We start from the raw sequence: 12,274 nt of genomic DNA on the forward strand, positions 1-12,274 counted from the left end.
AGGAGTATGTGTGGTGGGTTGGGGGTGGTTGCAGTATCAAGTAGGGTAGTCAACGTATGGCTCACACAGTTGGTGACATTTGAAGAAGACCTGATAATAGTAAAGAGGACAGTCATGTGGATATCTGGGAAAGAAGACTTCTAGCCTAAGTGAACAGTGAAGGCAAAGTTTCTTCAGCAGGAGGAAGTCTGGTACATGGATGCCTGCAAGGAGGCCTGTGTGGCTAAAATGCAATGACCACGGGGAAAGCACAGAAGATGAATGCTGAGAAGTAAAAGGGAATGAGAGAATATGTCAACGTTGTTTCTCACTTTGATGGGCATTTGAATCACCTGAGGCTCTTGGTAAACTGCAGATTGTGATTCAGTGGCCCTGGGGTTGGTGCTGAGATTCAGCTGATGTTGCTGGTCTGCAGACTATCCTTTAAGTCATAAAGTTAGGACAATTACAAGAATTTAGTTTGTCCTCTGAATGAGATGCAAAGTTTTTAGAAAGCTTTAAGCAGAGTGACATGATCTTACTTATATTTTTAAAGGATTACACTGACTGCTGCTTGGAGAATTGATTCTGGTGGGAAAGCTTGGAAGCAGGGAGACTATTTAGGAGGCTACTGCAAAATTTCATACATCAAAGTCAAGAGTGCGTCAGTCAGGATTTGAATGCGGGTCAGAACTAAAGCCCCTAATATAAAAGCATTTATAATATTAGTCCCAGATTTAAATAATTACACTTTTGTCTCTTCTCCAACAGAGTCTCGATAGGTACAGACCACATCCATAGCTCTCATTTTACAACTCAGTTAATTAAAACCTAAAAGTTAATTTTTTTAGAGTATCACAGATAGCAATGAGTAACAAAAGTGGCACTTAGATAAGCTGCCAGTTATTTGAAATCAAAATAATTATGTTGCTTACAACAGTAACCTGTTGACAGAGGGAACTGGGTTAAAATAATGAAAAATTTTCAAAATACTCCATGACCACCATCCATACTTACTTCAATAGTCTTGAAGCATCATAACAGTCAATGGTTTCTCTGTAATTATTAACAAAATAAAATTATATTTACCATGATTTCAATGCTAAATGTTCTCCTGTGTAGTTAAGAATTGAAAACAGTTAACCTCATTAAGTGATTCTTAACCTACTATGGTCAAGGAACCCTTTGATAAAATTATAAAACCTGTAATGCTTTTCTCTTAAGCATTCACATAAAAACATACATACAAAAATGTTCTTACTTTTTCAGTGGGGTTCATAAACCCATTGAGGTGCAGATTGCACAAAACAGATTAAAGGTAACCTGTTTATCAACTTGAATATTTTAGTAATGCAATACATCTTTTCCTTACCATGCTGAATAAACAGTTCTTCACTATTTTTTTTTTTTTTTTGAGATGGAGTCTCGCTCTGTCACCCAGGCTGGAGTGCAGTGGCGCGATCTTGGCTCACTGCAAGCTCTGCCTCCGGGTTCACGCCATTCTCCTGCCTCAGCCTCCCAAGTAGCTGGGAGTTCTTTACTATTAATATGCCAATGCATATTCCTGTGATTACTAACCTTTGGACAGATAGTGTCTGAATAAAATGAGAATCAAGATGATATTGAGATGTTTTCTTACCAGATACCTCTTTCCCAAGGGGTACAAAGAGTGTGGAGAACGTGGTACATGAAGGATAATTTGAGTGCAAGAGTAGAGCTGGGGGATTGTAGATTAGCATTATCACAGGCTGCCCACTAAGCAATGACTCTTTATCCCAGCTGCTATCATAATCTTATAAACAGGGGAAAGGGTGGAATTAGAAGTAACTTGGTGCTATACTAGTAAGCAGTAGAGAAAAAGCAGAATATTATCAGGATAAATGGTACAAAATCCATATGTCATTTTCCATTCTCCAGAATCAGCCTTGTAATTCTACTAAATTTACAACTCTAAATAAAGTATGCTGATGGCAATACATTGTTCAATTATGGCTCTTTCTCTGACTCAGAAAAAAATCATGATTTTATCAAGTCGAATACTTTTTCACCTGGGGGGAGGTGATTTATAGTCACTAGTTTGCTTTAAGATGAGCCTCTATGAGTAATTTTTACTTTTATTTTCTGTCATTAATTGACTGGCCCAGGTATGGTGTAAAGCAGGAGTGTCCAAATTTTGGGTTCCCTGGGCCACATTGGAAGAAGAATTGTCTTGGGCCACACATAAAATACACTAACAACAGTTGATGAGCTAAAAAAAATTGCGAAAAAAATTTCATTATGTTTTTAGAAAGTTTATGAATTTGTGTTGGGCTGCATTCAAGGCCATCTTGGGCCACATGCAGCCCACAGACCGCGGGTAGGACAAGCTTCTTGTAGAGTCTATGAGCCAGATCTTCTGGCTACCTCTTCAGCAAAATCTGCTGTTAAACACTGGCTTGGTTTGGTGAATTAGGTTCAGAGACAGCTGCAAGCTCAACCTGGTACCCTAACGATTCGTGTAGCATACACATAATATTCTTAGTATGATGTTAATGAGTCTATCATGAAGAAAACATTCTTCTTATACAGGTACAAATATGAGAGATATTCTCCTTCCTCCAATTCTACTCTCAGCATCTCTCCGTGTCTCCTAGAGTCAAGCAGTCAATTACCAGTTTCAGTTATGGAAAAATCAAAATCCAAAATAAGTAACGGTAAGATCATTTTTTTAACTTGACTAAGCAAGCTTTTAAAAGACTTTATATGTGCTTTAGGATGGATAAAAGTATCTATGATTTTTGCTCCCAAAAGCTTTACTGCTTAAATTGAGATATCACAGTGCCATAAAAATTCCTAGAATATAAAGCAGTATATGATTAGATCCTAAGAAAATATACCAGATGATCAAATCTTATGGAAAAAGGGAGCATTAATAGATAGTTCCTGGGAAAATCTTTCAAAGCTTCTGAATAAGTGGGTTTTGAAAGCAGGGTGAAACTAGTTTAGCACATACAACTATCAATCCATTGCTCAGATATGAAAGAAGTATAATTTTTCCCATAAGTCAACTTAATTTCTGCGTTCAGCTACTTTTTGTCAGGATGGCAAAAATGTAATCTCAATTTGTCCCCAACCTCCCTTTTTGTCCCCAGGGCTTGTTTACATTCTAGGGAGCTTACATAAGAGTAAAATGGGCAGCTGTGGTGGGAGCTCTTGGTGTTATCAGTTCCCTGCCAGCTTACATATCTAAAACCCCTGTGGTCACACTGTTTGGTCATACTTGTCACCATGGGGCTATCTTATGTCCAGGTTCATACTTTTTTTCTCACAGCAGCTCTCTCTAGTGCAGAAGTGGCCATCTTAGATACATGGAAATATTTCTATTTTTCACCTGAGCTAGGATGCAGGAATTTTATCAAAGTGTCTGGTGTTCTAGATGGCTGATGCATACGACACAGCAATGCTTTGTCTGAGACACCCTTGGGAATATGGGAATACCCTCTTCTATATCACTGTAGACATTGGAAGTCCTATGAGTCAAAGGCAGGAATACTGAGCTAGACTGAAATAGAGTCTTGCCTCCTGCCTGGGCTTCACCTGGCCAAGGTAACACAGATTTTCCTTACTCAGAGTAGCCATGAATTTATCCATAGGTGTTTACTGTGTCTCTAGGACTCAGTACAGGCAGGGAGAGCAAATCCCCTCTTCTCCCTTCAGCTTCCCTTCAGCATCAATATGCTCCACACTCCTTCCCTGCCACCTCCCAATTTCACCCCCTACTCCTAACCGGAGGAACCACATTGCATACAGGCAGAACGGAAGCCTTTCTAAAATTAATATATACCTGCGATCCATCCAAATCTCTTATCTATTCCACAAGACCTTTTCACTCCCCTAATATTCTCATTAGTACATTCTGTTGAGATGTCTTTTTTTCCAGGCAATGAACCCTGGCTGTTTGAATGAAGGGAGAAGCCAGAGGGCTAAAAACATATGGAAATGTGGAAGGGGAAGGAAGGGGAGAGCACAGAAATGTAAAAAAATTTTGCTGCAGCAAAAGAAGGAACTCATTCTAGACAAAGAGGAGAATATGAAAGGGGGTAATAGACATGTTCAGGAGGATGCATTCAAATCAATGGACAAGAACAGCAGCCTTGTTTATGTAAAAATATAACAGATAATAAATATGATTTAGGTTCAAATAAGGAGGCAGGGAGCTGACTGAATGGCTTGTGGTTTCATTTGTATACAATGTACAGTCAGGGAAGATGTTTTGTTTTGACAGCACAACTAGTTATGAAATATTTAAACCTGTATGTAAAAAGGTGAAAGGTGAAACGTAGGGCTTAGACTCAGTAATTAAAATGTGTTTAATAAAGGGAGAAGTTAGCAGACAGATACAGAGAATGACTCACAACTCAATTATTTTCCTTCCTTCAGGTGAGGTCCTGTTCCCTTAAAGTCTGTTTCCTTAGACATAGTGGACACAAGGCTCACCCTAAAGCTGATGATAAGGATCTTCTCAAAACTGCTCCACATACAATCCTCATCTCCCCTACAACACTCTACAGCAGAGCTTTCCACAGAACTATCTGTGATGATCGGAATGTCTTATATCTTTGCTGTCCAATACAGTAGCCCCTAGCTGCATGCGACTATTGGGTACTTGAAATACAGTTAGTGTGACAGAAAAAGTGAATTTTAATTTTATTTAATTTCAGTTTTAATAGTCACATGTGGCTTATGGTTATTAAATTAAAAAGCACAGACCTAAGATGTCTACACTTCTCTACAAGACTCGCCTACCAACAAGCTTCTTAAAATTATACAATTGCTAGGGCTAGAATGTACATTAGAGTTAATTTTTAGAAAAGGAATTCATATCATATTTTTGGAAGCAGAATAGAAATCCAGAGAAGACAAGTGAAAATTCCATGATCATTTGAACCTTTCTAGAAGAGGCAGAGTCAGATAGAATCCATGTGAGTGCAAAGGAGTCTTTTCTGTTAGTTATGCAGTCTGATTCACTTGCCCAAAGGTGTTCAACTTAGTTCTTCACATAATCTATTTTTCACAATCAAAAATTAGTTTAAGAGTTATTAACAGGTAAAGATAACTCTTACCTCATAGGATTGTTAGGAACATTCAATTTTAAAATGCCTGCAAACCACTTAGTTCAGCACGTAGCAGAGAAAGAACATTCAGCAGTGATGATTGTTGGAGGTTGTTAACATTATCAATTTTATTAAAGCACCTAAACCTTCAAAGCTATGTTTCATTTATGATACGAGGGTAATTATCCTAGTGCACATGATATTAAGACATGAATTTTACGAAAGCATTTAAAAATGGTTAGCCTTGAATTTTACTCTAAAAATGCTGTCAAAAGATTTCTTTTGTTGGAATAACTATACTGCTAAAGTATAGGGATTTAATATTTTTATGTAAATTTGTTTCCAGAGTCCTAAAAATGGTTATTCACTAACAAACAAATATAAATGTAGGTAATACTGCCCAAATGTTGGAATATCAACCATGCAAAAATTTGAATTTCAGATAAAACTGGGTCAACAATAAGATTACTTGTGATTTCTGCTGAAAAATAGAACTAAAAATTAAGGTGAGAAAGACTTTGTTCAAAAGAACTAAAAATTAAGGTGAGAAAGACTTTGTTCAAAATTTTGTTTTGCCCCAAATAGATATTGAATGTCATTGTAGTGTGGGAACTCAAATAGCTCAAGGTAGGAATGAAATGAGAAGAAGAGAGAGAATAAAAAGTAAAGGGATCAGGAACAAGAAGCAGTAGAGTTCCTTGGTGAAGTCTCTCGGGGATTTACTTTGCTTAAAAGGTTGAAGGTATAAAACATTTTTAGAACTTGACCAAACTCCCATCAAATTATGACTATTGCACAAAAACTCCTGCATTCTAGTTCAGTTTAAGATACATTGTAGAAATGCAGAATACTTAAAGTGATCTATTTTCAATCCTCTGGTTTGCCTTTCTTTCAAGAATGTGAAGTGGACACTAGCTCTTCCATGTGGATTTATGTTTTCCTGGGCAATCTTCTTCGTGGAATAGGAGAAACTCCCATTCAGCCTTTGGGCATTGCCTACCTGGATGATTTTGCCAGTGAAGACAATGCAGCTTTCTATATTGGTAATATTGGCATATTGCTTCACTTATCTTCTTGGGAAGCAGGGTGTCTAGTTTTCTGAATTCCCCTCTATGCTAAATTAAGTGTGGAAGCTTTTTGTACTTCATATCCAACTCCTTTATTTAGTTCACACATTTCTGAAGTGCACAGTTCAGATTTGGATGATGAAGACACCACAGTTAGAAGGATCTATTGCATTAGAAAAGGAATATCAGATTAAAAGAAAATAATTGCGAGCTCAGCTGCAATGACGTATGACCTTGTGAAAGTATCTTCATGGGTTTCAGGTTTCATAGGTTCTTTTTAGTGGGTTAACTGTACAGCTAAAGCATTTAGGCATTTTAGTTTATTTAAAAGTTTGTTTCTTGAGCCCTAGAAACTGCTTTCCATTTGATAAGCCCTGATTATTTAAAGCAATGAGGGATAGGCAACAAGAAATCTTGAGATCTCAAAAGCAGGTAGAAATGGATAAAGAAAAGTATATAAAAAATAGAAGCAAGGCCTGAGGCTACCTCATCTCTGGAACACATCCCAGTAAATAGACCAGCAGCTAAAAATCTGAAAAACCAAAATAATATAGCAGAGGCAAAGTCCTAAGGTAAGACACATCTAAACAGCATTTATTGGTTTCCTCTGATGTCTTAATATTAAGCTAGAAACACACGTCACTCTCTCCTTTTTTAATTGTTATTTTACCCTTTCCTATGGTGTTGACACACATCAGTCTCAATTTCTTGAAATTTTGATCTTTTAAAGGCCTCACGTTCAGGGACAGAAAGGCAAGATTTAAATTCATTGAGGGGCGCTACAGCTAGATCCACTGTATAATCTTGCCTTGGCTATGCTCTGCAGGACTCCAGGGTGTGCTGGTTACACCCAAATAGGCTATAGTTAAGATCACAGCTCTTACTCTAACAGAAAACTCCAGTAAAATCAGGAACTGGAACTGCAACAAACACTTCATCACCTGCACTAGGCAATTACTCTGGAGACTGGAGGAAAGGTCACAGCCAGGAGAAGCATACAGGTGCGTAGGTGTCCCCTTCTTCTCTAGGAGCTCAGGGCTTGTTCTCTTTTCCTCTGTTCCAAAAAGTATCTGGTAACTGCTGTTTACTCTTCCAGTTAACTTAATCTCCCATGAGTATGTGTGTTTTAAGCTTTGCAGCGAAATGAAAAACAGATTGGAGATATTTGGAAGCGAAGAACTACCTTTCTGGTTATTAGAAATGGTGTCCTTTAGGCCATCTGTTCCACCTTCCTATGAAGGTTGGCCTGAATGGTCAAGAGGGTTCCAGAGAGAACTTTTCCTGCTCCAAATCCTAGCACCTTTGCTAGCTGCATCTGGGGATCTGTATAGGTCCTGCTCTCACTAATGATACCAAAGAACCTCAAAATGAATGGACACACTTTTTTACTAAGGTGGAAGAAATCCATTTGAATGTCAAAACAAGTCTTATGCTTAACTGAATGTAAAATCTTTTTGACACTATCAAAATTAATACAATTCCAATTTTTATCAATGGGGAATCTAATCCTAGGAAATAAAAGTTTTTTCCATTTTGGAAAATTAATTTCCTCAGAGTATTAATGTTATTTTCTTACTAAGACATATTTAATGCCTTAAAATTGTTCATTCTTCTCCCAAAGCAGTGAAGGACTTATTTCCTGATTCGATGTGATTTTAAAGTTGACTAAACACATGCAAATGAGTTAAAACATTTTGAGCTACTGACTGGATCACACATTTCTTGTTTAAAATTGTATTAATTTATCAAAGTAAAGAAATGACAGCTTTTTTTTTCTCCTTTTCTTTTCTTGGTGCAGGATGTGTGCAGACGGTTGCAATTATAGGACCAATCTTCGGTTTCCTGTTAGGCTCATTATGTGCCAAACTATATGTTGACATTGGCTTTGTAAACCTAGGTAAGGGAGTTTATTTTTTATTTATTCATTTATTTTAGTTACTGTAACATTTTTAATGGGAACAGTGTGGAAAATATCAAATTGCCTTTTTATAAAATGACAGAGTCGTAATCTTTCATAAACTAAAAATTTTATTATTAATATAGTTATACAGATTAATAAATGGAATATGAAAAATAGGTGATGATTAGAACTGGATGACCAATGGTTTGTTATTAAGATGTATCCTTTTTCACTTCTGATTTGTCAGTTTAAATGCATTCCAGCGTAGTCAAGACTGAAAACTGTAGCTACTTGTTGGCTCTTATTGGCTTCAGGTGTGTCAACATTTTTTACAGTTACGTCAATTGATAATGTATTTGGGGACTTGACAGAAAGACCAAGGATTTAAAGTCTACTGGCAACCAAACAGCCCTTCTTTTTTTTTTTTTTTTTTTACTCTACAAGTCATTTTTAGGTGGAAGCATGTTATAGCACATTATCGAGCAAGACTGGCTTTTATTCTGGGATATTGCTTGTGTAGGAAATAAATGGCAGAGGGGACAGTGATCTTTCCATAGCTAATAACTTGTTTCTATCTCTGGGAGATGCACCCTCTAGAAATAGATGGTATTTGTCAGTATTTTTTTTAAAGAATTCCAAGAGATCCGTTACAAACTAAACAAGTTTCACTTAAAAAATAAAAGTGGGATTGCATTTTGAAGTTCACATGTTAAAACAGAAAGCAAAATTCTTGCATTTAAATCAAATAAACTACAAGTCAAGCTTCAAAAATGTTATCTATTCATTCATTAGTTCCTGTCCAATTATTTTGCATTTACTTTATGCCAGGTGCCATTCTACAGCTCTGAACAAATCAGTTGAGTTCCTTGACTTCACAAAGTTTAAAATCCACTGATGGATTTTAAAGACAAGAAAGTATAGATGCGATGAGCAGTACAGAAGAAAATTGTTAAGGGGAAGCAATTAACATGCAGCAATAACCTAGTATAAGCATTTTACCCAGTATAATGCAGTGGCAGTTGAGCCTACTTGTCAAGAGCCATGTGTTTATTTCGTTCTCACAGAGTGTTATGGTAGAATATAATGAATTGTTTTCTAGGTTCTTGCCTAGGAAGAAAACAACACCCACTTGGTTTGATTCAAAAACCTGTCAAACACTTACTTTTTAGTGAAATGAGAAAAGATTTCAAAAACAAAGTTTTTATGACGAATAAGATAACTAAAGTTTTGCTTACACATACTAATCTTGCTTCGTATCTAGAATAGCTCTGAAGTATTGTTAACCATCATTTAATAAAAAATATTCTGCTGATTTGAATGAGTCTCAAATTTAGTTTCATAATGAGAGGTTTCCACGGGATTTGGACTGGAGGGTGCAGGGCATAACTCTTCAAGTAAAATCTCACACAGACATTCAATATGTAAATCAAACGAAAGTGGTGCTGCCACATGAGGTTTCGAGCCTTCAAAGTTCTCCCCATGGGTTGCCTTGCTCCTACCAGGGGTCTCTCTGCAGAACCCCAGAGCATAGTCTGAAAATCATGAAGCCTCTTCCAGAATTTAGACTATATTTTTAATCTAATGAACAAAAGAAAGTATCTTGCTCCAAAATGCACTCTCTTTCCTTCAATAACAGAGAAAATACAGACATAGCTTGTTTTATTGTGCTTTACTTCATTGCATTTTGCAGATACTATATGTTTTTTAAATTTAAGGTCTGCGGCAACTCTGTGTTGAGCAAGTCTATAGGCACTATTTTTCCGATAACGTATTCACTTTGAGTCTCCGTGTCACATTTTGGTAATTCTCCTAATATCGCAAGCTATTATTATTATTATTATTATTATTAGCATACCCATTATGGAGATCTGTGATGTGTGATATTTGATGTTAGTATTGTAATTGTTTTGGGGCACCACAATTGTGCCCATATAAGACAGCAAATTTAATTGATAAATGTTGCATGTGTTCTGACTGCTCCACTGACTGGCCATTCCCCTGTCTCTCTTTTTGGACTTCCCGATTCCCTGAGACACAATAATATTGAAATTAGGCCAATTAGTAACCCTACAATGACCTCTAGGTGTTCAAGTGAAAGGAAGAGTTGCACGTTTCTCACTTTAAAAGGAAAGCTAGAAAAGATTAGGCTTAATGAGGAAGGCATGTTGAATGCCAAGACAGGTGAAAATCTAGGCCTCTTGCACCAAACAGTTACCCAAGTTGTGAATGTAAATTCTGGCAGGAATTTATAAAAGTGATACTCCAGTAAACACATGAAAGACAAGAAAGTGAAATAGCCTTATTGAGATAAAGTTTTAGTAGTCTGAAGAGAAGATTAAACCAGCCACAACATTTCCTTAAGCCAAAACCTAATTCAGAACAAGGCCTAACCCTCATTAATTCTATGAAGGCTGAGAGAGATGAGGAAGCTGCAGAAGAAAAGTTTGAAGCTGGCAGAAATAGGTTCATGAAGTTTTAGGAAAGAAGCTGTCTCCATAACACAAAAGTACAAGATGAAGCAGCAAGTGCCGGTGGAGAAGCTGCAGAAAGTTATCCAGAATATTTAACTAGAATTATTGATGAAAGTGACTATGCTAAACAACAGATTTTCATCGTAGATGAAATAGTTTTCTATTGGAAGAAGATGCCATCTAGGACTTTCACAGCCAAAGAGGAGAAGTCAATCCTGACTGTAAAGCTTCAAAGGACAGGGTGACTCTCTTGTTAGGGGCTAAGGCCACTGGTGACTTTAAGTTAAAGCCAATGCTCATTTAACATTCTGAAATTCCTGCACATAGACTCTTCCTGTGCTAACTAGAACAACAGAGATGTGCTGAATGACAGCACATCTTTTTGTAACTATTTGAAGCCCACTGTTGAGATCTACTGCTCAGAAAAAAAGATTCCTTTCAAAATATTACTGCTCATTGACAATGCACCTAGTCACCCAAGAGCTCTGATAGAGATGTACAAAGAAATGTTTTCATGCCTGCTAACATACCATCCATTTTATACCCCATGGATCAAGGAGTAATTTTGATTTTCAAGTCTTATTATTTAAGAAATGTGTTTCACAAAGCTATAGCTACGATCAATAGTGATTTCTAATGATTTCTAGTGATTTCTAATCTAGACAAAGTAAATTTAAAACCTTCTGGAAAGGATTCACCATTTTAGATGCCATTAAGAGCATTTGTAATTCATAGGAGGTGGTCAAAATATCCACATTAGCAAGAGTGTGAAAGAAATTGATTTCAGCCCTCCTGGATGACTTTGAGGTGTTTAACACTTTAGTGGAGAAAGTAAGTGCATATGTGGTAGAAATAGCAAGACAACTATAATTAGAAATGAAGCTTGAAGATGCGACTGAATTGCTGCAATCTCATGATAAAGCTTGAACAGGCTGGGCGCGGTGGCTCATGCCTGTAATCTCAGCACTTTGGGAGGCCAAGGCGGGCAGATCACCTGAGGTCAGGAGTTCGACACCAGCCTGACCAGCATGGAGAAACCCCGTCTCTACTAAAAATACAAAATTAGCCGGGCGTGGTGGCACATGCCTGTAATCCCAGCTACTAGGGAGGCTAAGGCAGGAGAATCGCTTTAACCCGGGAGGCGGAGGTTGCAGTGAGCCGAGATCGCGCCATTGCACTCCAGCCTGGGCAACAAGAGTGAAACTCCATCTCAAAAAAAAAAAAAAAAAAAGCTTGAACAGATGAGGGGTTGCTTCTTGTGGATGAACAAAGTGAATGGCTTCTTGAGATGGAATCTACTCCTGATGAAGATGCTGTGAATATTACTGAAATGACAACAAAAGATTTAGTAAATTACATAAACTTAGTTGATAAAGCAGTGTCAGGGTTTGAGAGGATTGACTCCAATTTTGAAAAGTTTTACTGTGGGTAAAAATGCTATCGAATAGCATTGCATACTACAGAGAAAACTTTTCTGAAGGAAAGAGTTGATCTATGTGGCAAGCTTCATCATTTTCTTATGTTCATACATTGCCACAGTCATTTCAACCTCCAACAACCACTGCCCTGATCAATCAGCAGCCATCAACATTGAGATGGGATCCTGTACCAGCAAAAAGATCACTATTCACTGAAGGCTCAGATGATTATTAACATTTTTTAAGCAATAACATTTTCTTAAATGAAGGTACATACATTTTTCAGACATAATGCTGTTGCATACTTAATAGACTACAGTATAGTTAAACATCATTTTTCTATGCC

The 12,274-nt window shown here is 37.2% G+C and overlaps 1 protein-coding gene across 1 annotated transcript in view; it reads left to right on the top strand.

Moving 5' to 3' along the window:
• SLCO1C1 (solute carrier organic anion transporter family member 1C1) overlaps positions 1 to 12,274 on the top strand; it is a 56,712-nt gene that overhangs the window by 13,431 nt on the left and 31,007 nt on the right. Inside the window, exons 6-8 of the mRNA XM_063712057.1 lie at positions 2,548 to 2,672; positions 5,969 to 6,115; positions 7,938 to 8,036. Coding sequence (XP_063568127.1) covers positions 2,548 to 2,672; positions 5,969 to 6,115; positions 7,938 to 8,036 — 371 coding nt within the window. The remainder of the gene's footprint in view (positions 1 to 2,547; positions 2,673 to 5,968; positions 6,116 to 7,937; positions 8,037 to 12,274) is intronic.

The sequence above is a fragment of the Pongo abelii genome, chromosome 10, assembly GCF_028885655.2.
Source record: "Pongo abelii isolate AG06213 chromosome 10, NHGRI_mPonAbe1-v2.0_pri, whole genome shotgun sequence".
Taxonomy (NCBI): Eukaryota; Metazoa; Chordata; class Mammalia; order Primates; family Hominidae; genus Pongo; species Pongo abelii.